At 45.6% G+C, this 25,310-nt stretch overlaps 1 protein-coding gene across 6 annotated transcripts in view; it reads right to left on the bottom strand.

Annotated features, from left to right (window-relative positions):
* Positions 1-5,626: 5,626 nt before the first annotated feature.
* The window catches only part of LOC141054882 (uncharacterized), a 39,991-nt gene continuing 20,307 nt past the window's right edge, over positions 5,627-25,310 (bottom strand). For 5 of the 6 annotated variants that reach the window (XM_073551772.1, XM_073551766.1, XM_073551771.1 and 2 more), the window contains 4 exons: positions 18,855-18,952; positions 18,698-18,776; positions 18,394-18,591; positions 5,627-7,306 (listed from right to left, as the gene is read on the bottom strand). In XM_073551772.1, the coding sequence (XP_073407873.1) occupies positions 5,682-7,306; positions 18,394-18,591; positions 18,698-18,776; positions 18,855-18,952 (2,000 nt within the window). In that variant the 3' untranslated portion in view covers positions 5,627-5,681. The remainder of the gene's footprint in view (positions 7,307-18,393; positions 18,592-18,697; positions 18,777-18,854; positions 18,953-25,310) is intronic. The other variant, XM_073551767.1, reaches the window with a different exon arrangement.

The raw sequence follows: 25,310 nt of genomic DNA, 5'->3' as shown, positions 1-25,310 counted from the left end.
ACAAATGACACCATTTTGAAAACTAGACCCCCTAAGGAACTTATCTAGATGTGAGGTGAGCACTTTGAACCCCCCAGTGCTTCACAGAAGTTTATAATGCCAGGGCATGAAAATAAAAAAATCGTATTTTTTCCACAAACATGATCAATTAGTCCCCAATTTTTCTATTTTCCCAAGGGTAACAGGAGAAATTGAACCCCAAAAGTTGTTGTCCAATTTGTCCTGAGTACGCTGACACCCCATATGTGGGAGAAAACTACTGTATGGACACACGTCAGGGCTCGGAAGGGAAGTAGTGACGTTTTGGAATTCAGACTTTGATGGAATGGTCTGCGGGTGTCATGTTGCCTTTGGAGAGCCCCTAATGTACCTAAACAGTGGAAACACCCACAAATGACCCCATTTTGGAAACGAGAACCCCTAAGGAACTTATCTAGATGTGTGGTGAGCACTTTGAACCCCCAAGGGCTTCACAGAAGTTTATAATGCCCGGGCATGAAAATAAAAAAATCGTATTTTTTCCACAAACATGATCAATTAGTCCCCAATTTTTTCATTTTCCCAAGGGTAACAGGAGAAATTGGACCACAAAAGTTGTTGTCCAATTTGTCCTGAGTACGCTGACACCCAATATGTGGGAGAAATCTACTGTATGGACACACGTCGGGGCTCGGAAGGGAAGCAGTGCCATTTTGGAATGCAGACTTTGATGGAATGGTCTGCGGGTGTCATGTGCGTTTGGAGAGCCCCTGATGTACCTAAACTATTGAAACTCCCAACAAGTGACCCCATTTTGGACACTAGACCCCCCCACGGAACTTATCTAGATGTGTGGTGAGCACTTTGAACCCCCAAGTGCTTCACAGAAGTTTATAATGCTCGGACGTGAAAATAAAAAAATCATTTTTTTCCACAAAAATGATATTTTTGCCCCCAATTTTTTATTTTCCTAAGGGTAACAGGAGAAATTGGACCCCAAAAATTGTTTTGCAATTTGTCCTGAGTAGGCTGATACCCTACATGTGGGGGTAAAACACTGTTTGGGCGCATGGCAGAGCTTGGAAGGGAAGGAGCACCATATGACTTTTTCAACTCAGAATTGGCTGGAATTGAGATCAGACGCAATGTTGCATTTGGAGAGCCCCTGATGTGCCCAAACAGTGGAAAACCCCCAATTCTAACTCCAACCCGAACCCCAACACACCCCTAACCCTAATCTCAGCCCTAGCCCTAACCCTAGCCCTAATGGAAAAATGGAAATAAATACATTTTTTTAATTTTATTATTTTTCCCTAACTAAGGGGGTGATATCGGGGGGTTTGATTTACTATTTATGGCGGTTTTTATTTTTGGCGGCTGTCGCACGCTAAAAGACGCTTTTTATTGTAAAAATAGTTTTTGCATCACCACATATTGAGAGCTATAATTTTTCCGTATTTTGACCCACCGAGTCATATGAGGTCTTATTTTTTGCGGGACGAGTTGACGTTTTTATTGGTACCATTTTCGGGCACGTGACATTTTTTGATCGCTTTTTATTCCGATTTTTGGGACGCAGAATGAACAAAAACCAGCGTTTCATGAATTTTCCGCATGCAGTAAAATTGAAAAGCGGTTTTATTCTTTGGGTCAGTACGGTTACAGCGATACCTCATTTAGGTCGTTTTTTTATGTTTTGTCGGTTTTATGCAATGAAAACTATTTTATATAAAAAATAATTATTTTTGCATCGCTTTATTCTGTGAGCTATAACTTTTTTATTTTTTCGCTGATGATGCTGTGTGGTGGCTCGTTTTTTGCGGGACAAGATGACGTTTTCAGCGGTACCATGGATATTTATATGCGTCTTTTTGATCGCGCGTTATTACACTTTTTGTTTGGCGGTATAAATCATTATTTTTTGCTTCGTTTTTTATTTTTATTTTTTAAGGGGTTCGCTAAAGGGGTTAACTAATGGGACAGTTTTATAGGGCGGGTCGTTACGGACGCGGCGATACCTAATATGTGTACTTTTATTGTTTTGGTTTTTTTTTATTTTCAAAAAATGGATTTATTGGGGAATATTTTTTTACTAATTTATTTGGCGATTTTTTTAAAATTATTTTTACACTTTTTTTACTTTATTACATAGTCCCAGGTGGGACATCACTGTCCTGTGACAGATCGCTGATCTGTCACATCACAGATCACTGTGACAGATCAGCAATCTGTCACAGGCAGTGCACAAGGCTTCCTCATGCCTGCGCTTTGCAAGCACTGAGGAAGCCAGCTTCCTCCAGGCCCCCGAAGGCCCCCGTCGCCATCATGGATCCGGGGGCCTGGAGGAAAGGAGTCCCCCGCAGCAGCGCTGCACATTGCGCTGCCGTGGGGGGCTCAGGGAAGCACGGAGGGAGCCCCCTCCCTGCCGATGCTTCCCTTTAACTCCCGGTACACCGCGATCATGTTTGATCGCGGTGTGCAAGGGGTTAACGTGTCGGGGGCGGTCCGTGACCGCCCCTGACACATAGTGCCGGGTGTCAGCTGTGATAATCAGCTGACACCCGACCGCGATCAGCGGCGCTCACCACGTGGGCGCCGCTGATCGCGCTAGATGTACTATCCCGTCCATGGGCATAGGGGCCCGGGTCCCATGGACGGGATAGTACGTCTGATGTCAGGAAGGGGTTAAGCAGCACTAGGCACTATCTTTATTGTTAGGTGCTTAATGGCTACAGTGCCTTGCGAAAGTATTCGGCTCCCTGGAACTTTTCAACCTTTTCACACATATCATGCTTTGAACATAATGATACCAAATGTAAATTTTTGGTGAAGAATCAACAAGTGGGACACAATTGTGAAGTTGAACGTTATTTTTTTTTTCTCTCTTTTTTTTTTGGAAATGCAAAAACTGAAGTGGGGCGTGAAATATTATTCGGCCCCTTTACTTTCAGTGCACCAAACTCCCTCCAGAAGTTCATTGTGGATCTCTGAATGATCCAATGTTGTCCTAAATGACTAATGATGATAAATATAATCCACCTGAGTGTAATCAAGTCTCCGTATAAATGCACCTGCTCAGGTCTCTGTTAGAAGCACAGAGAGCATCATGAAGACCAAGGAACACAACAGGCAGGTCCGTGATACTGTTGTGGAGAAGTTTAAAGCCGGATTTGGATAAAAAATGATTTCCAAAAATTTTAACATCCCAAGGAGCACTGTGCAAGCGATCATATTGAAATGGAAGGAGTATCATACCACTGCAAATCTACCAAGACCCGGCCGTCCCTCTAAACTTTCATCTCAAACAAGACTGATCAGAGATGCAGCCAAGAGGGCCATGATCACTCTGGATGAACTGCAGAGATCTACAGCTGAGGTGGGACAGTCTGTCCATAGGACAACAACCAGTCATACACTGCACAAATCTGGCCTTTATGGAAGAGTGGCAAGAAGAAAGCCATTTCTCAAAGATATCCATAAAAAGTGTTGTTTAAAGTTTGCAACAAGCCACCTGGGAGACACACCAAACATGTGGAAGAAGGTGCTCTGGTCAGATGAAACCAAAACTGAACTTTCTGCCAACAATGTCAGACGATATGTTTGGCTTAAAGGCAACACAGCTCATCACCCTGAACACACCATTCCCACTATAAAACATGGTGGTGGCAGCATCATGGTTTGGGGCTGCTTTTCTTCAGCAGGGACAGGGAAGATGGTTGTAATTGATGGGAAGATGGATGGAGCCAAATACAGGACCATTCTTGAAGAAAACCTGTTGGAGTCTGCAAAAGACCCGAGACTGGGACGGAGATTTGTCTTCCAACAAGACAATGATCCCAAACATAAATCAAAATCTACAATGGAATGGTTCACAAATAAACGTATCCAGGTGTTAGAAGGGCCAAGTCAAAGTCCAGACTGGAATCTAATCGAGAATCCGTGGAAAGAGCTGAAAACTGCTGTTCACCAACGATCTCCATCCAACCTCACTGAGGTCAAGCTGTTTGCCAAGGAAGAATGGGCAAGAATTTCAGTCTCTCGATGTACAAAACTGACAGAGACATAACCCCAAGCAACTTGCAGCTGAAATCGCAGGAAAAGGTGGCGCAACAAAGTATTAAGTTAAAGGGGCCGAATAATATTGCATGCCCCATTTTTCAGTTTTTGACTTTCCACAAAAATTTAAAATAACCAATAAATTTCGTTCACCTTCACAATTGTGTCCCACTTGTTGTTGATTCTTCATCAAAAATTTACATTTGGTATCTTTATGTTTGAAGCATAAGTGGGAAAAGGTTAAAAAGTTCCAGGGGGCCAAACACTTTCGCAAGGCACTGTATATTTTTGCTGTCATATGGTAGGTTGAATCCTTGTATCTGTGTTTTAGTGTTTATAAGGTTTTTATCATGCATGTGCACTTTCTTACTATCAATAAAGTCATTTTTCACATTTGTACCAGTTGAGTGCACTATTATTGTACCTCCTTTTGCTCTTTTTCGTACTTTATCTGGTCTTTGGGTACAGTTATAGCACCCTGGTGGTCTTATATAGAACTTAATTAGCAGTGCCCGCTGTCTTCTTCTTTACATGAATGACTATAGACAACTGCAACATTTCTATTCCCATGTTAGAAAACAGACAGCTCAATAGAGATCTTACAAATTTTGAAAACCTGTGCGTGTCGTTATCTCCATCCTTGCACTCCATCTCATTGCTCTATAAACTCCTAATTGTCCATACTACAACTGTCAGACACCCTACTGCGATGCAAGGAAAAGAGAACTGGGCAAATCTTTTCAAGTCTCACAATGGGCTAAATGGTTTCAATTTACTCACAAAACGTCAACTGCAACCAAAGCTCAAGAGACCACTACTAAGATCATCTCCAGATGGTACCGGGTTCCCATATTACTACATAAGTGGTTTCCCGCAGTATCAGATAGATGCTGGCGATGTGGAGGGGGTGACGACACACATATACTGGAGATGTCCCATAATAAGAGGTTTCTGGACTCATTTTTTAGTACGGTAGTCAGAATTACCTGACTAGCCTCTCTGTGCCCGACTCTCCTGAATCTCTTTTGCGCTTTATGATCCCAACTAGTTTCACCAGATACAAACGGCCTTTAATAAGCTACCTTATACAGGCTGCTAAGAATATCATTCCTCCTCACTGGAAAAGTACTTCTCCACCTACTCTGGAGGAGTGGTTCTGTGAAACAGCCCTTCTGAATCGGATGGAGCATTTGATTGCCCAATCCCCACTGACTGTGATAGATACTGTGAGACTTGGAGACTGGATTGAACTTCAGGAATCTGATGCCTACCGTCTTACATCAGACTGATGTGACCCATCCTTTTCTGCGCTGCTTTTCTTCTCTGTCCGGATTGTGCTCCGCGTTGGTTCACGCCTGGCTGCACTATGTATGGCTTCCATTGGATTTTAGTGACTTCATAATTGTAATACTGATGGCCTAAAATGTTCTCTTCCCTCCATTTTCTTCCTATAACTTGATGTTTTATTGGACGTTATACTTATAGTCTATGATATAGTGCTGCTGATATTGTCCTATTCTTTTTGTTGTAATTTTGCGATTGAAAATTAACTTTTAAATAAAATTGAATTTTTAAAAATCTTACTGATCAATGGGGTGTACTCATTTATGCTGAGCAATGTTTATTAACATTTAAAAAACACATAATTACAGTTTATTTCCTGCATGCCTTCTCTTGTGTTTTACCAGACATGATTCATATATAAAAGATTTCCCACACTCTGAACATGAATACGGCTTCTCTTCTCTATGAGTTCTCTCATGCCGCACAAGGTTTAATTTATCTATAAAGCATTTCTCACAGAATGAACATGAATACGGCTTCTCTCCTGTGTGAATTCTCTCATGTGTAGCAAGCTTTGATTTATATATGAAAGATTTCCCACATTCTGAACATGAATATGGCTTATTGCTAGTATGAATGTTCTGATGTCTAATAAGACTCCATTTATCTGTGAAAGACTTCCCACATAGTAAACATGAAAATGGCTTCTCTCCTGTGTGGATTCTCTGATGTCTATCAAGACTCCCTTTCACTGTAAAGCATTTCCCACATTCTGAACATGAATATGTGTTCTCTCCTGTGTGAATTCTCTGATGTTTAATAAGACTCCATTTCTCTGTAAAGCATTTCCCACATTCTGAACATGAATATGTCTCTCCCGTGTGAATTCTCTGATGTTTAATAAGACTCTCCTTATATGTAAAGCATTTCCCACATTCTGAACATGAACACGGCTTCTTTCTAGTATGAATTCTCTGATGTCTATTAAGACTCCCTTTATGTGTGAAGGACTTCCCACATAGTGAACATGAAAATGTTTTTTCTCCTCTGTGAACTCTCTGATGACCATTAAGACTCCATTTCTCTGTAAAGCATTTCCCACATTCTGAACAGGAATATGGCTTTTCTCCTGTGTGAATTCTCTGATGTCTAATAAGACTCACTTTATCTGTGAAGCATTTCCCACATTCTGAACATGAATAGGTGTTCTCTCCTGTGTGAATTCTCTGATGGCTAATAAGACTCCCTTTATATGTAAAGCATTTCCCACATTCTGAACATGAATATGGCTCCTCTCCTGTGTGAATTTTCTGATGTTTAACAAGATTCCCTTTAAAAGTGAAGAACTTCCCACATTCGGAACATGAATATGGCTTTTCTCCTGTGTGAATTCTCTGATGTTTAACAAATGCTGATTTATTTGTAAAGCATTTCCCACATTCTGAACATGAAAACGGCTTTTCTCCTGTGTGAATTCTCTCATGTATAACAAATGCTGTTTTATTTGTAAAGCATTTCCCACATTGTGAACATGAATATGGCTTTACTCCTGTGTGAATTTTCTGATGTCTAATGAGATGCCTTTTACCTGTAAAGCATTTCCCACATTCTGAACATGAATATGGGTTCTCTCTTGTGTGAATTCTCTGATGGCTAATGAGATTCCCTTTAAGTGTAAAGCATTTCCCACATTCTGAACAGGAGTATGGCTTCTCTCCTTTATGCTTTCTTTGTGTTAAAAAATCTGAGCTTGTAGTAAGTTGCTTGTCACACTGAAATCTTGTATCCACTTTGTCACCTGGAATTGCGGCAATAATACGAGATTGCTCAGGAGAGGGTTCCCCATGATAAGGAGGAGTGTAAGAAAGTGAAGTGCTGTGAAGTCCAGGAGGTCCATGAAGGGTAATGAGGTTTTCTCCATTAGACTGCTTACCGATATCTTCTTTTTTACAATTGAGTGATAAACCGTTATTCTCACAAGGATTTCCTGAGGATGAAAAAATGAAACAAATCACATCTAATATAAAACACAAAAGAGATTTCTAAATATATTTTATGGAGCTTACAATGAAAATGCCAGACAGTGAAAAGACCGGTAATAAGGAAGACAAGGACATGCAACTTGACAAACGGTAAGGTTTTTAATATTAAAGTTAGGACTATCACAATTATGGTCACTGTGAAGAGGTGGGATGGCTTTTGCATTTTTTGATTAAAAAACATGATAACCAAGTCCAATATATTATTTTCATGCACTATTGCTACTTATTTACGTCAGGGTATTCAATGATTATCTTTCTATATTTGTTTCTTTTCGGTACAGTGGCCAGTGTGAACACGCTGCTTGCTCACCAGTCTAGATTCCAGTTCATACCTTTTGGTTTTTATTACATGCCATAACATTAGTGTGCACAATGCACAATGATGGGTAAAGTGAATAACACATAAAATGGTGACAATGGCACAAGTCAGGCAAGGTTTCATGGCTTTACCATGACAGAGAGGAGCCACAAGACCACAACATCTGATTTCTCCAACTCCTGCACTGATTAGAAGCACTTCACCTTCATATTAAACGGTGTAAGTTTCTTCTAGCAGTGCAGGAGTTAATCTGCTCTGTTGAGAGCTCCTGGGGCGGTAAGGCTCTTAGCTGTGCACTGTTAGCCACTCCCATCTCCTATATAATCTTGGCAGTGGCTAGCACTCACTGTCAGAGTTAGCTTATGCTGTGTGGCTGGAGGTTGTTGGTGGTTGTTATTGGAAAAGGCATTTGGTGGATTTATCTGTGACTGTTGCTAGGTTTTGAGTGTGTGATAATTCCCTTTCTTCTCCTACTTTGGTTTTTCCCCATCCTCCATGGCCATTTTCCCAGAGTCCACCGCACAGGACACAAAATGTCAGCAGAGCCCCCCACAGCACCGCCGCACACAGGACAGGGCAGCACCGTACATAGGGCAGCGGGGCGCCGATAAGGTAACTATGCATTATAAGACACACCCCTATATTCCCCCCAAATTTGGGGTGAAAAAAGTGCGCCTTATAATCTGAAAACCAACATGGTTACTTACCGGTAGCCGGTTTTTCCGGGACCCATGACAGCACCACCTGGGAGAGGAATCCACCCCCGCCAGGACAGGAACCTACTGAAACATAAGGGGCGGCACCTCTCCCCCCGCTTCAGTAGGATTACAGAGCATTGAGAGGACTTCCCGGTTAGTTACATGTTTATCCATCACCACATCACACAAATGCACCCGACTATTGTGCACACCCATATGGTGAAAAAAGGGGGGGGGGGGGGGGAAATATACGGGTGGGTGCTGTCATGGGTTCCGGAAAAACCGGCTACCGGTAAGTAACCATGGTGGTTTTCCCTTCACCCATGACAGCACCACCTGAGAGATTTTTGGAGACTTCGAACACCTTAGGGAGGGACCACCGCTTGCAGCACCATTCTACCAAAGGTTAGGTCAGCAGAGGAAGATAGATTTAATCTATAGTGTTTAAAAAAGGTTGAGGGTGAGGCCCATGTAGCAGCCTTACAAATTTGCTCAATTGATACCTCTGCTTTTTCAGCCCAGGAGGTCGCCACGGCTCTGGTGGAATGAGCCTTGATGCCGTCAGGAATAGGAACGCCACTAGCTGAGTAGGCTATACTAATGGCCTCCCTAATCCATCTGGCAATAGTCCCTTTCGATACTCCGTAACCCTTCCTGGCACCCTGGAAGGCTACAAATAGGGACTGGGACCTCCTCCACTGGCTAGTTACTGATATATACTCTAAGAGGGCTCTTTTAACGTCTAGATTATGGAATTTCTCCTCTCCTGGGTTTTTTGGATTCTCACAGAAGGAGGGGAGGATAATCTCCTGGCTACGATGGAAATCTGACACCACTTTCGGTAAATAAGCAGGGTCTGTTTTTAGGACAACCCTGTCTTGGTAAACCTGGGTATAAGTTGGATTAACTGAGAGGGCCTGCAAGTCACTCACTCTACGTGCCGATGTAAGGGCCACTAAAATAATGGTTTTTAGGGTAAGATATTTCACTGGTAGCTGTTGCACAGGTTCAAATGGCTCCTTCGTGAGAGCTTCTAGGACAAGGTCTAAATCCCAGGGAGCTATTTTTGGCAAGGGGATTGGTCTAGACCTCTGGCAGGATTTAATGAATCTAGCTACCCATCTGTTTGCTGCTATAATATAGTTATATAGAGCCCCTAGTGCTGAAACTTGTACTTTGAGTGCATTTACCGCTAAGCCTAGCTGTAGTCCTGCCTGCAAGAACTCTAAGATAGATCAAGAACCCCCGATCAAAGCTAACGGTCTTTCTAGTAAGTGCAGAAACTTATTCCATGTCCTACCATACTGTATATATTGGTTGTTACTGGCTTTCTACTTTTCATCAGTGTAGCCACCAACCCAGGGGAGAATCCTCTATCTTTCAAAAGAGACCTTTCAAATTCCACGCCGTCAGATGGAACCCTTTGACTTGTGTGTGGAATACTGGACCCTGAGCTAGCAGGTCTGGAATCTCTGGCAGCACCCACAGATCTGAGAGGGACATCATCTGTAGTAGTGAAAACCAGGGCCTTTTTGGCCAGAACAGGGCTATTAAGACCACTCTCGCCTGATCCTCTCATTTTTTTCACTACCGCTGGGATTAGAGCTACCGGGGGAAAGGCGTAACTTAGTTTGAAATTCCACGCTATTTGCAATGCGTCCACTGCCCATGGGTCTTCTTTTGGGTTCAATGAACAGAACCTCTTTACCTGCCTGCTTTTGTTGGCAAAGAGGTTTATTACTGGCTCTCCCCAGAGTTGCACTATCTTTTGGAACACTAAGTGATTTAGGGCCCATTCTCCCTGTCTTAACGTGTTGCGGCTTAGGAAATCGGCCTGTATGTTCTTTACCCCTCTGATGTGTAAGGCCGTTAGAGAGTGTAGGTGTCGTTCTGCTCTGTGAAAGATCTCGTTGGTTTCGCTCATTAGGGAGTGTGACCTTGTCCCTCCCTGGTGGTTGATATAGGCCACTGTCACTTTGTTGTCCGACATGATCCGAACATTGCGACCTTCTAGACTGGGGATGAAAGTCCTTAGGGCTTTGTTTACTGCCCTTAATTCTCTTAGGTTGGAGGATGCGTTTTGTTCTTGGCGTCCCCAGGACCCCTGGGCTGCCTGTCCTCTTAGGTATGCTCCCCACCCCGAGGAGCTTGCGTCCGTTAGAATCACATCGGATACTGGCTTGCGCCACAATGTCCCTGCTGCTAGGTTTGTTGTGTCTAGCCACCATCTGAGAGAATTTTTGACTTTCATGGAAAGTTCCAGCCTTCCTTCTAAACGCCCTCTTAGCCGTTTCTGTGTTGATAGGATCTCTGCTTGCAGTTGACGGGTATGAAATTGTGCCCATCTGACCGCTGAGATACATGCTGTCAGAGTGCCTAGTAGGGACATTGCCCCTCTCAGAGTCGTGTGAGGTTGGTCTATTGCTGCCAAGGTCATATTCCTCACCTTTTCCTCTGGTAAAAGACAAATTTGCTGTTCCGAGTCCAAGATGAATCCTAAAAATGTTTGTCTTTTTAGGGGTTGTAGCCCTGACTTCTTGATATTTACCATCCAGCCCAGTCCCTGCAGGATCTCTGTTACCCTTTCCACTTGTTCTACGCAGTGAAGTTCCGAGTTGCCCACAATTAGAAAATCGTCAAAGTAGTGTATTATAATTGTGTTGTGGATTCGGAGGAAGGCTGTCATCTCCGCTACTACCTTCGTAAACACCTTCGGAGCTATGGATATGCCGAATGGAAGGGCTCTGAACTGAAAAGGTCTGAGGTTGCCCTGGATATAAAGAGCTACCCTTAAGTATTTTTGGTACTTTGGATGGATCGGGATGTGGTAATAGGCATCCTTTAAGTAGACTACGGCCATAACGCAATTGTGGTGTAACAGCTTTATGGCCGAAGTGACTGACTCCATTTTAAAGGTCTGGTTTTCTATCCATTGATTGAGGCCTCTGAGATTTATAATTGTTCTGAATGAATGATCCGGTTTTTTTTATTAGGAAGAGGGGTGAGTAGAAACCCCTCTTTTCCTGTTCGCTTGGAACCTCGATCAGAACATGTTTGTCCAGCAGACCTAGGATCTCTACTTCTAGGGCCGACTGCTCTTCTAACCCTTTCCTGACAGGGGTCACCACAAACGATGCTCTCGGCCGTTGAAAAAAAGGAAATTTTAGGCCTTTTTTTATGATGTTTAAAATCCAAGTGTTGGAAGATATATTTTCCCAGGCCTGATAAAAGAGCATCAGTCTCCCCCCTACAGGGATATTGGCGTCATTGTGGGGACTTTTTTGCGGATGAAGCGGCTCCCCCAAACATGAATCCGGACTCTTTCTTTCGTCCTCCCATCTTTTCCGATCCCCCGGGGGACGGCCACTATTGAATTTTCCCCTCCTAAAGGGCGGTCTTCTTTGATCTCCCATAAATCTGGGGAAGCCCTTCTTCCTATCCCCAGCTTTTTCAAGGATGTCGTCTAAATTTTTCCCGAAAAGAAATTGTCCATCACATGGCAGAGAGCATAATTTAGCTTTTGACTGTATATCTCCTGGACAGCCTTTAAGCCATAATGCACACCTTGCGGCGTTTGATAACCCCGCTTCCCTCGGCGTCAACCTCATGGAATCGGCAGAGGTGTCAGCCAAAAAGGCGGCTGCTCCGTGTAGAAGATACATCTGTCCCAAAATTTTTTCCCTTGACACCTTGGATGCGAGTTTTTCTTCCAGCTGCTGTAACCAAATCATTAAGGATCGGGCTGTGCAGGTGCCGGCTATTGCCGGTTTCAGGCCCCCTGCCGCTGCTTCCCATGTATGTCTTAGGTAGGAGTCTGCTTTCTTATCTAGCGGATCTCTCAGCACTCCTGAGTCTTCTAGGGGCAGGGCCGACCTTTTGGATGATCTGGATACTGCCGCATCAATTTTTGGGACCTTGTCCCAGATGTCTGAATCTTTAGGCTCAAAGGGATATCTCCTTTTTGAGGCGGAGGGAAGGCTACCCGATCTTTCAGGCTTCCTCCACTCTCTTTCAATGAGCGCTTGGATTTTATCGTTGACCGGAAAGGTGCGCTTTTTCCTTTCCTGTAACCCCCCAAACATTACGTCTTCTAGGGACTTAGTTACTTTCTCCTCCTGTAGGCCCATGGTTGTCCTAGTGGCCTTAAGGAGAGCGTCTGTATCCTCTACCGGGAAACACGGCCTGCCCCCGTATCACTATCCGAGGAGGAGGAGGATCTGTGTTCGATCTGATATTCAGACGAAGAAGAGCCTGATGAAGAACTTGGGGAATCTCTCCTACGTTTTTCTTTAATAATATTTTAAGTGAGCCTTCTACCTTGGACCTTATGTCCGATCTGAGGTTAGTTGCCAGGCTCGGCACCTCCTCCGCCATAGTCCGCTGGATACAGCTGGCGCAAAGGTCCTTTTGCCAATCTTTTGCTAGGGGGCTCTGGCATATAGCACACTCTCTATTATTTCTTTTGCTCAGCTTTTTTGCCTTTTCCCTAAGGAAAAAATAACACAAGAAGGACCCTATTAATATTGGTCTAACATTCTCGGAGATCACTCACCACCCATAAAGTCGGATACCGGACTCGGAGGCTGTGTTGGAGCATGTGGCCTGCGCTCTCTCGACCTCGAGGAATCCCTCGATCTATGGCTCGGCTGGCTGCTGCTCTTGCAGCTTGAACGGCTCCCATGTTTGCGTGCAGAGGTCTGCGACGGAGGCAGAGACAATGGAGACGGTGAACGCTCCTGCTGAGACCCCATTGTAGCACCTGGCCGTCCTGCTCCCTGCTCTCCTTTTGTAGGTGCCTCCGGTGAGTGATCGGTACCCCTCCTCCCTGCGACCGCTTCTTCATCTTCTGTGGCCGGCGCCGCGTTGCCGTCGCATCTGTGACGTCAGCGGGCGCACTCCCAAGGTGCACCGCGCCACTGACGTCAGACCCCGTAAACCACCCCCGGCTTCCCCTGACGCCCAGGGAGAAGGATCGGGCACACGCAGGGGGAGGGAGGCATGGAGGAGAGCCCCACTACTGAGGTCGCCATACCGCACCCGCACGAACCCGGGGCCTGCAGGAGGAACCCCGGGGACTGCGCTTCCAGGCCGACGGCCGGCGCTGCAGGTAAGCTGAACCTGCTCTTCCCGCGCTTGGGCCCGGCCCTGGGTCTTCATCCATGACAGGCACTGCCGCTGTCAGACTGGGATCCCGTTCCAGGACAGGAACCCAACTGAAGCGGGGGAGAGGTGCCTCCCCTTATGTTTCAGTAGTTTACTGTCCTGGCGGGGCGGATCCCAATCTCAGGTGGTGCTGTCATGGGTGAAGGGAAAAATACGGTACGCTTTTTTGCAATAAAAAATGCAATAACGGGCGATAAAAAGATCGTATCTACCCTCACCCAGCCCATTTTTTTTTTTTTTTTTAATCTTCAGATATTTTTCAAGGTCACCACCTGACAGCACCCTGGGGAGGACGTCCTTCTCATCCGTAGTGGGACAGGAAACCACGAGAATTCAAAAGGATCCTCCCCCTACCATCCCTCAGCGTTTTTCCTGTCCCACTGCGGATAGGAACGAAGAGAGAATCCGACAGTTCCTTGCAGATGGTCAGGATCGGGGGGGCACAGCCTTTTCCCTTCCTACCTGGAGATATATCTGCAGCTGACACACGAGAGAGGGTCCCTCAGCTACTCCGGTGTAGCGCTGCTCCCGGATGCCGGGTCGCTTCCTCCTGACGGGGACTCTCGACCCTGGACGCCACCACTGCAGCCGCCTCTGGGGAGTCTTCCAAGCCCACAAGCGGTCCACCGGCAGCTACAGGGCCTTCCCCGCCTGTCCCGGAGAGTTCGTGCCGGAAGAGAGGCGGACCGGGAGTAACAGGCGCGCATCACGGACCGGGGGAAGCCGCCCCACCGGAGGAGGACGCGCAAGCCGGGGCGCGCGTCACAGGCGTGTGGCGCAGGCCGGGGAGCGCGTCGCCGGCGGCAGCACGTCACTTCCCGCCAGGCCAGAAGATCGCTACTATGGTGGACCGTGACGAGAAACCTAAAGACGGGTGTCTCTTGGGTTCAGACCCCAGAGGTGATAGTGACAACGGATGCAAGTCTATTCGGCTGGGGCGGACACGTCGCAGGAAGGTACTACCAGGGGCGATGGAGTCCGGAGGACAGCAGAAGATCCTCCAACGTCAGAGAATTACATGCGGTCTGGAAAGTGCTGCTCGTTGCCGGGTCTCACGTGAAGAACAAGCACGTCAAAATTCTGTCGGACAACACCACAACAGTGTCCTTTCTCCGTCACCAAGGCGGACCAAGACATCCAACACTCCAGGCCTTATCAGATCAGATTTTCAGATGGGCAGAGAGAGAGGTCCTCTCAATCTCGGCCGTGCATCTGGAGGGCTCCCGAAACCAGATCGCGGACTTCCTCAGCAGAAGGATAACTGCAACAGACTGGGAGCTCAACAACGAGGTGTTCAGCAGCCTGTGCGACCATTGGGGACAACCAACAGTAGACCTGTTCGCGGACAAAGGGAACGCAAAACTCAGGACCTTTTATTCCTTGAACCCCCCATGGGAAATCCGGCAGGAATAGATGCCCTATTGCAATCCTGGAGCAGGGGCCTGTTGTACGCCTTCCCACCCCTAGCCCTCATTCCACGAGTCCTCAGGAAAATCTGCGAGGACAGAGCCAGCGTCATATTGGTAGTTCCCTACTGGCCAAGAAGGAGTTGGTTTCCCCTACTCAGAAAGCTGGTGGACGAGGAACCCGTTCTCCTACCAAGAAGGAAAGATCTCCTCCATCAAGGTCCGTTCCTACATCAAAAACCGAAAGCCTTCCAGCTGTCAGCTTGGATCCTGAGCGGCAGATCCTAAAAGCAAGGGGTCTATCGGACAAAGTCATCTCTACCCTACAAGCAAGTAAGAAGCCCGTGACCGCGGCAATATATAATAAAATCTGGAAAAAATTCTGCAGCTTCTGTGGAGAGGACACAGTCGGAACTGACCAGCCTGACATCCCAAAAATACTTGACTTCTTGCAGGAAGGGTTCAGGAAAGGCCTTAGTGCAGATAGCAGCCCTGAGCGTGTTCTACGACTCAGCTCTGTCGGCACACCCGTGGGTAGCCCGGTTCTCGAGAGCGGTACAGAGACTTAAACCTTTAATTAGAAAGAGCATACCACCTTGGGACCTCAACCTAGTTCTCAATATGCTATGCAAGCAGCCATATCAGATAGGGGCAGAGATAAGTATGGGCAATCTCTCTTTCAAAACAGCCTTTTTAGTGGCTATCACCTCAGCCAAGAAGTTAGGAGAACTGCAGGCCTTATCGACCCGGGATCCCTACTTACAGGTGTTTAGTGACCGCTTAGTCTTAAGACTCGACCCGACCTTCCTTCCCAAAATTGTCTGAAACTCCAACATGAATCAGGAGGTAGTACTCCCTTCCTTTTTCCAGTCTCCCAAAAATAGCAGGGAAGGAGCCTACCATAACTTGGATGTAAGGAAAACTGTACTCGGGTATCTGGACGCAACCAGACCCTGGAGGCAGGATAGCAACCTCTTCGTCCAATACAGAGGTCCTAACAAGGGGAAGAAGGCGTCAAAATCGACAATAGCAAGGTGGATTAGATCCACTATTCGCATAGCCTACAGAGCAAAGGGTCAAATTCCCCTAGGGAACCTTAGAGCCCACTCAACCAGAGCCATGGCAGCATCATGGGCAGAAAGGGGGGGGGGGGGCTTCGGCAGAACAGATCTGCAGGGCAGCGTCTTGGACCAGTCTTAGTACTTTCTCCAAGCACTATAAACTAGACATAGAATCCACACAGCTTGCATTTGGGAGATAAGTACTCCACGCAGTAGTCCCACCCTAGGACCAATATACTTTGGTACTTCTCCAGGGTGCTATCAGGTGGTGACCTGGAAACGTTAATTAGACCTACCGGTAATTGTGTTTCCAGGAATCCATCCTGACAGCACTGTTAGATCCTTCCCAATAATACTTTCCATACGACTGTGATGTAACATGTGTATGAAGAATGTTGGTTTAAATAAAGTCTATGTTTGCATCCATCCAGATGTGTTACTTTGTGAAATCACTGAAGGATGGTAGGGGGAGGATCCTTTTAAACTCTCGTCGTTTTCTGTCCCACTACGGATGAGAAGGACGTCCTCCCCAGGGTGCTGTCAGGATGGATTCCTGGAAACACAATTACCGGTAGGTCTTATTACCGTTTTTTCACCATTTAAATAAAAAAGAACCTAGACATGTTTGGTGTCCGCAAACTCGTAATGACCTGGAGAACCATAGTGGCGGGTCAGTTTTAGCATTTAGGGAACATGCTAACAAAAAAAATTCCAAAAAAGCAATTGGTGATTTGCACATTTTTTTTTTTAAATTTCACCGCACTTTGTATTGTTTTCCCAGTTCACAACATGGTAAAACCAATGATGCACCGTAGTTCAAAAGTAAAACTCATCTTGCAAATAAGCCCTCACATGGACATATTGACCAAAAAAAAAAAAAAAGTTATGGCTCTGTGAAGAAAAGGAACAAAAACCGGAAACGCAAAAACCAAGAACTCCAAGGTCTTGAAGGAGTTACAAAACGAATCCCCCCACCAAAAAAGTTGCTTTGGCCCCAAATTTTTCATTTTCACAAGGTAAAAAAGAATTTGGCAATACCCCCATAGGTGTCTGTACAGAACTGCTTAGCCACATAGCGAGACTCAGGAGGGAAGAAGCGCTATTTGACTCTTGGAGAACAAATTTTCATAGAATAGTTTGGTGCTCTGTATATGGAGTCCTCAAAATGGCAGAAGAAGAGAATCCACCTCAAGTGACCCCATTTTAGAAATTATTACCCTTTGAGAATTTATCTACAGGTGTAGTGACGATTTTGACTCCATGGGTGTTTTCCGGAAAAAAGCAGCAATGGATGTTGCTAAATGAAAATATGCCATTGTAGTGTCCGTACATTCTAGTACTCGGTACATTATAGTGAACGTACACTGTAGTGCCCGTACATTCTAGTACTCGGTACACTGTAGTGCCCGTAAACTGTAGTACCCAGTATGTTGTACTGTCTAGTACGCTGTGATGCCCAGTACATTGTAGCACTCATACATTATGCACAGCTCGTGATTCTGGAGATATGTACCCTGTAAATTAAGTGGGCTCTCCTCACTACAGTAATGCCAAACATGTGGATACTAACTGTGGTTTAGGCACACTATGGGGCTCAGGAGCAGAGGTATTTGGAAGCGCAGATTTTGCTGGATTTCTTTTGGTGGGAGCCATGTCACTTTTCCAGAGCCTTTGTGCTACCAGTAATGTGGACACCTCCAATATTTCTGTTAACAAATTAGGAACCTGAGTGGGGACTTGTTTTTTGTGGGTTGAGTAGAAGCTTTTATCGGTGGCAATTTGGGGTACAGAACATTTTGGATGGCATTTATCCTGCGATGCTCCACGCTGAGCACTTACATCGGGGTTTCCATTTAAACCTACAAAATATGTGATTCAGATGACATCCCCGAGAGATCCATTCACTATGAGGCAGCAGTTAGTTTGGACTCTGTTTGGTGGTGTGCTTCTTTTCAGAGGTGCACAACACTGGTCGACTGTGCTTTTATATAAGCATAAAAAATAGACATCGGATCTTAGGACGTCCAAAGTGCCTCCATCTGCCTCAATATCGGGAACCTTCCAGCAGAGGTTCTGTCTGAATCACAAGCTCAGGTCATTTATATGGCAGCACGGGACTTGTGTAAGAAAAAATGTTAAGTAAAGGATGGAATATTAAAAAAGGTATCATAAGGAGAATTAAAAGAGTGCTTTCTAAATCATTAAGATGTGAAGACGGCCCCATTATTCATCGGTGCACTGCCAGACTCTTTACTGGAGCAGCCACGCCATCACCGGACGTTTCTGCTGTGATGTGGACAGCGGACAAAGCCTCACTACACCGGAGACTTTTACACGATATCACACACCAGTCATCATCATCACACGCCGGTCATTATTACATACCTGTAGAAACATCTACTGGATTCTCCTCCTTCCCCACACTCACACATGGCTGAAATGTCTCCCCATATACAGATCCGGTCCAGAGCTCAGCACCATCTATCTGATGATCCTCCGGGATGTTGTGATTCTCCTCTGGACAGTCCTGGGGATATAGAGGACGGGGACATCTCTCTGGTGGATTTCTCCTCCTGGATCCATCTGTAGGAAACACACAGTGACGGAATAGATTGTGTCATGTGATGATGAGATGATCGGAGTAGTAGTTGGTGACCACAGAACAGACATGACAGTCTTCCCTCCTCACCCTTCTGATCGGCCCATATTGTGATCGCCTCTTGGGCTCCATGTATAACCTCAACCTTAATATCAATCAGATCTTCACCCTACAATGAAAAATGTAAGATGAGCTCAGGTCCCATCACTTCATGGTCAGATGTTGTGGGGGCTTCAGTGTCAACTACCTGATGATCCTCCGGGATGGTGTGATTCTCCTCTGGACAGTCCTGGGGATGCAGAGGACGGGGACATCTCTCTGGTGGATTTCTTTCCATGAGTCCATCTGTAGGAAATGCACAGTGACAGAATACAATGGCTAATAAAAGTTTGGGCACCCTGTACAAAATTAATGTTATTGTGGACAGTTAAGCAAGTTGAAGATTAAGGCTAAGTGCACACGTACCGGAACTCTTGCAGAAATTACCGCTAGAATTCCGGAATTCCATTCCACGTGAGAATCGCATTTTAAATTCCCGCGGAAAAACTAGCATTTTGCAAGCGTATTTAGCTTGCAAAATGCTAGCGTTTTCCAAGCGATCTGTAGCATCGCTTGGAGAACTGATTGACAGGTTGGTCACACTCGTCAAACATAGTGTTTGACTAGTGTGACCAACTTTTTACTACTGAGGCCGCCTATGCGGCATCAGTAGTAAAAGATAAAATGCAAAAAAAAATAAAAAATGGTGTTATTCTTACCTTCCGACGTCCCGCGCAGCCGTTCCCAGTAATCCTTTGCGAAAATGCCCGCGATGACGTCAGTTCTCGCGGGATTGCGATGTCTCGCGGTAATTCGCGAAGACGTCGCCACATGCGGGAAGTAAGCGGAACAATGCATTCCTATGGGTGCGGGATCGCCGCGATTCCGCAAAATTAATGAGCGTGCTGCGGTTTTTACCGCGAAGCGATTCCGCCGCGGTAAAAACCGCAGCATTAGCACAGCATTGCGGAATCCCATAGGAATGCATGGGATGCTTATTTTTCGCGGCAAAATTGCGCGGTTAAAACCGCCGCGGAAACGCGAAAAAAACGCCACGTGTGAACTCAGCCTAAATAATATCTGAAAGGCCTAAAATTAACCCCTTCCTTTCCGATGACTGAATAGTATGTCATCGGTAAGGATCCCTTGCTTTGAGGTGGGCTCCGGCGGTGAGCCCACCTCAAAGCTGCGGCATGTCAGCTGTTATGAACAGCTGACATGTGCCCGCTATAGACGCGAGCGGAATCGCTGTCTGCCCGAGCCTATTAACTAGTTAAATTCCGCTGTTAAAGCTGACAGCGGGCATTTAAATGGCACTTCTGGCCGCCGGGCCGGAAGTGAGCTCATCGCTGACCCCCGTCACGTGATCGGGGGTCGGCGACGCATAGAGATCTCTATGGTTGTTCCAGGCAGATCGCTTTGAGCACTGCCCGCTGCTCAAAGCACAGCAGTAAATCTGCTACATATGGGCGATCTGCTCATCGCCCATATGTAGCAGAGCCGATCGGATTTTGCAAGCTTTTAGCCTCCTATGAAGGCTATTGAAGCGTGCCAAAAGTACAAAAAAAAATAAAGTTTAAAAATAAAAAAAACCTAAAAGTTAAAATCACCCCTCTTTCGCCCCAATCAAAATAAAACAAACAAAAAATCCCACATTACACATATTAGGTATTCAGAATCGCCCGATCAATAAAAAAAGAATTACCCCAATCGCTAAAAGGAGTAGTGAGAAAAAAATTCAAAACGCCAGAATTACGTTTTTTTGGGCGCCACGACATTGCAATAAAATGCAATAAGGGTCGATCAAAAGAATGTATTTGCACAAAAGTGGCATCATTAAAAACGTCAGCCCGGCACGCAAAAAATAAGCCCTCACCTGACCCCAGATCACGAAAAATGGAGACGCTACAGGTCTCAGAAAATTGCGCAATTTTTTTTTTTTTTTAAAGCAAACTTTGGAATTTTTTTTCACCACTTAGATAAAAGAGAACATAGTGATGTTTGGTGTCTATGATCTCGTAATGACATGGAGAATCATAATGGCAGGTTACATTTAGCATCTAGTGAACCTGGCAAAAAAAGCCAAACAAAAAACAAGTGTGGGATTGCCCTTTTTTTGAAATTTCACAGCGCTTGGAATTTTTTTTCCTGTTTTCGAGTAAAGGACATGGTAAAACCAATGATGTCGTTTAAAAGTACAACTCGTCCAGCAAAAAATAAGCCCTCACATGGCCATATAGACTGAAAAATAAAAAAGTTATGGCTCTGGAAAGAAGGGGAGCGAAAAACAAAAATTCTTATGCAAGTATCACAGCTTGTAAACGACTTTTGTAGTCAGACGAGAGTCTTTCAATTCTTTTGAATTGAGGGATTTTCCTCCATTCTTCCTTGGAGAATTCCTCCAGTTCTGTGAGATTCCTCGGGCGTCTTGCATCCTCTGCTATATTGAGGCCTCGTCACAGATTTTCAATGATGTTCAGATCAGGGGACTGTGAGGGCCATTGTAAAGCCTTCATCTTGTGCCTCTTGAGGTTTATTCATCGCATGTCGGGGGTTCCTATGTCCCCTTCTACAGGAAATACCACATATATCATATGGTATTTCCTGACGAAGGGGACATAGGAACCCCGAAACGCGCTGAATAAACTACTCTGAACCCTTGGCATAATCCTGGAGTTTATCCTTACGGCAGCCCGGAGTTATTCCACAAATTCCTACCGAACATATGACCATCAGGTCGTGGATCGACCTGTGGATCTGCAGCAGCCGCCATCTCTACATGCTTGTATCTCATCCTCACCAGGTGAGCAATTTTCTTGGTGTATCTACTCTGTGTAACGTGGATAAGACCCTATTGCGCTTTTTTGCCTCCCCTTTTTCTTTGCAATAGGATCATTAGTGATGAGCGAGTATAGTCGTTGCTCGGGTTTTCCCGAGCATGCTCGGGTGTTCTCCGAGTATTTTGGCGTTCTTGGAGATTTAGTTTTTGTCGACACAGCTGCATGATCTATGGCTGCTGGACGGCCTGAATACATGTGAGGAATGCCTGTTTGTTAGGGAATCCCCACATGTATTCATGCTGTCTAGGAGCCGCAAATCATGCAGCTGCTTCGACACAAACTAAATCTCCGAGCACGTCAAAATACTTGGACACTCGAGCATGCCCGGGAAAACCCAAGAAACAAGTATACGCGCTCATCACTAATCATTATCCATTAGTAGAAGCCATCCTCTTCCTCTTTTCACCTTCTGCTTTTTTTTTTTTTTTTACAGAAGGTGTTATGTTTGCATCAAGAATTTGTTGAAGATTCATTGAATCCATTCTTCCCTCTAACCATGAAACGTTCCCCGTGCCATTGGCTGCAACACAACACCAAAGCATGATTCATCCACCCCCCATGCTTAATTTTTGACTGAGATGTTCTTTTCCCCAAATTCTGTAGCTTTTTGTCACAATTTAGTTGTCAGAAAACACAGGGCCAGGGGCTCCTTCCCTGTCCCTAATGATAGGCACCCTAGCTATCGCTGCTCCCCAGGTTACTTCTGATGGTGAAGACGCCGGGGCCACATACCTTGCTGAACTTCTGAATCAGCCCTTATCTATCCCCTCCCAGGGAAGTGGGGAGGAATACTGTAGGTATATACAAAAACCAAATAAGGACGGACTTGCAGGAATAAATTAAAATACAAAACACACAATATATGCACTCACAGACAAAGAGGGGAACATCGTAGAGATATGGAAGATAAATAAAAGATGATGGGGAATATACACACAACCGAAACACCAAGCAACAGTCACAGAACAACTCTCCTAAACACCAAATCCTAACCTCATGAGGAAGTCCAAGACTTAACACTGGCAATCCAGATTGCCAGTGCCAAGAATGTATAGGCGAGGGGAGTGGCTAATACTGAACAGCTGAGATCCTCCATGCGGGAAGCTTCAGAGACTCCAAGCTGAAACGTTTAACCCCTGCACTGCTGAAAGAAACCTGCACCGTTTAATATGAGGAAGACGTGCTTCTATTCAGAGCAGGACTATGTGAAATCAGACACTGTGGACTTCTGGCCCCTCTTTGGCGCGGTAAACCCCGTGACAGTACCACGCTTCTAAGAGGGACCTCCGGAAACTCAGGACCGGATTTATCAGGGTGTGCCCTGTGAAAGGACCGGATCAACCTAACCACATGTAAAGTCAGATGCTGGAATCCACAACCTCTCATCAGGACCGTAACCCTTCCAGTGTATCAGATACTGAAGAGACTGCTGAACAAAGCGAGAATCCATGATCTTAGCTATCTGAAACTCCAAATTCCCATCTGTGGTGGCTTTAACACCAGGGTGTCTGGCCAAGACCAAATCTTGATGTTCACTTTCAACTTAGACATACTGTAGATTTACAGGTACGATCAAGTTACTTAAAGATCAGGCAGCTGGGGTGTCCCCCAGAGCCTCTACAACCCATTTCTCACCGTCAGAACTTATAGCAGCAGTAACTATTCATTTCTGTAATATAGGAACCGATCACAATTAGCGTATTTTTTGGATTATAAGACGCACCCCAAATTTTGAGGAGGAAAATAGGAAATTTTTTTTTTTTTAATAAAATGGTGGTGCTTCTCCATTCGTTTTATTGCTTACAGGGAGTGGTGGCTGCGGTGAAGCGGGGACCCAGGGTCGCTGCTGGAGGCAGGAATGTCGCTGCTGGAGGCAGGAATGGCGTGATGCTACAGGCCACTGGCTGGGATGAGGGGTTGTTCCGATGTGCGAAGCACCGATGCGGGTGTCTGGTGCTGCTGCGGTGTCCAGTGCCGACGGTCCTATGGGGGTGTCCGGCTCTGCTGTCCGTTGCTGCTGCGGGGGTCTCCGGTGCTGCCGGGGCTCTGCCGACATTTTGTGGAAGGCCAGAGCCCCGGCAGTTCCATGGTTTCCTGTGCTGTTGACTCAGGGGCGGCGCATGCGCAGATGGAGATCTCGGCACCAAAATCTCAGGAGGTGAGATTTCAGTGCCGGGTTCGACTTCTTCGAGTCTTGCTCAGGTATAATGTCATGCATATGAAAATATACAAAATATGCAGTCACAGAAAATAGAGGGAGACACTGGAGGGATTTGGACGGTAAACAAAATAGGACTGGATGGGGGCTATGCACACAAGCGAAACACCAAGCAACAGCGACATAAAGCCAGGTTCACATTGCGTTAAAGCCCGTTGAACGCATAGCGTTGAAGGGCTGCGTTAACGCTATAGCATAACGCGATGTGTTATGCTACACCGCTAGCGCTGATGATTCATCTGTGCGAGCGGTGACGGAGCCTCAGACACTGCAGCCCGCGTCCGAGGCTCCATCAGTGAATGACGGCACATCGCGAACGCCACATAACGGGGGTCAATAGCAGCGATAACGGACTGCGTTACACCGCAGTCCATCTAACGGACTGCCATAACGCAGTGTGACCCCAACCTAACTCTCCATAAACACCTCTACACTGTTCCTGGTAACTGCAATTTCTTAAATACATTTCAAACTGAGGGAAGAGCAACTTGAAAACGCTTTGCTATCTTCTTATAGCCTTCTCCTGCTTTGTGGGCCTCCACCATTTTCAGTGCTAGGCAGCTACTTAGAAGAAGCCATGGTTGCTGTTTTTTTGGCACAAGGTTAACATAGTTACATAGTTAGCAAGGCTGAAAAAAAACATTTGTCCATCTAGTTCAGCCTATATTCCATCAGAATAAATCCCCAGATCTACGTCCTTCTAAAGAACCTAATCACTGTAAGAAACAATATTGTTACGCTCCAGGAAGACATCCAGGCCTCTCAAACCCCTCGACTGAGGTCGCCATCACCACCTCCTCAGGCAAGGAATTCCAGATTCTCACTTCCCTAATAGTAAAGATTCCTCTTCTATGTTGGTGGGAAAACCTTCTCTCCTGCAGATGCAGAGAATGCCCCCTTGCGACCGTCACCTTCCTTGGTATAAACAGATCCTCGGAGAGATACCGTATATACTCAAGTATAAGCTGACCCGAGTATAAGCCGACCCCCCCTAATTTTGCCACAAAAAACAGGGAAAACTTATTGACTCGAGTATAAGCCTAGGGTGGAAAATGCAGCAGCTACTGGTAAGTTTCAAAAATAAAAATGGATACCAATAAAATAAAATTAATTGAGACATCAGTAAGATAAATGTTTTTGAATAGCCATATTGAAATCAGGAGCCCAATATAATCCTCCATACAATTCATGATGGCCCCATAAGATGCTCCATACAAAATACACCCCATATAATGCTGCAGAAAAGTTAATAGCCGCCCCATAAGATGCTCCCTAGAATAATATGCCCCATAAAGGTTATGGCCCCATATGCTGCCCCCATAAGATGCTCCATACATTATGCCCCCATATGCTGCTTCATAAGATGCTCCATACATTATGCCCTCATATGCTGCTCCATAAGATGCTCCATACATCATGCCCCCATATGCTGCTCCATAAGATGCTCCATACATTATGCCCCCATATACTGCTCCATACATGATGCCGCCGCCGCCGCTGCAAATAAAAAAAAAAAAAAAAAAAAAAGGGACACACTCACCTCTCCGTCGCTGGGTGCGGCACCTGAGACACTCACCTGTACTGCGTCCATCGCTGCTCGCCGCTA

Source organism: Dendrobates tinctorius, unplaced genomic scaffold (assembly GCF_039654945.1).
Source record: "Dendrobates tinctorius isolate UK_male_01 unplaced genomic scaffold, ASM3965494v1 ptg000180l, whole genome shotgun sequence".
NCBI lineage: Eukaryota > Metazoa > Chordata > Amphibia > Anura > Dendrobatidae > Dendrobates > Dendrobates tinctorius.
This window is presented reverse-complemented; position numbering and strand designations above follow the sequence as displayed.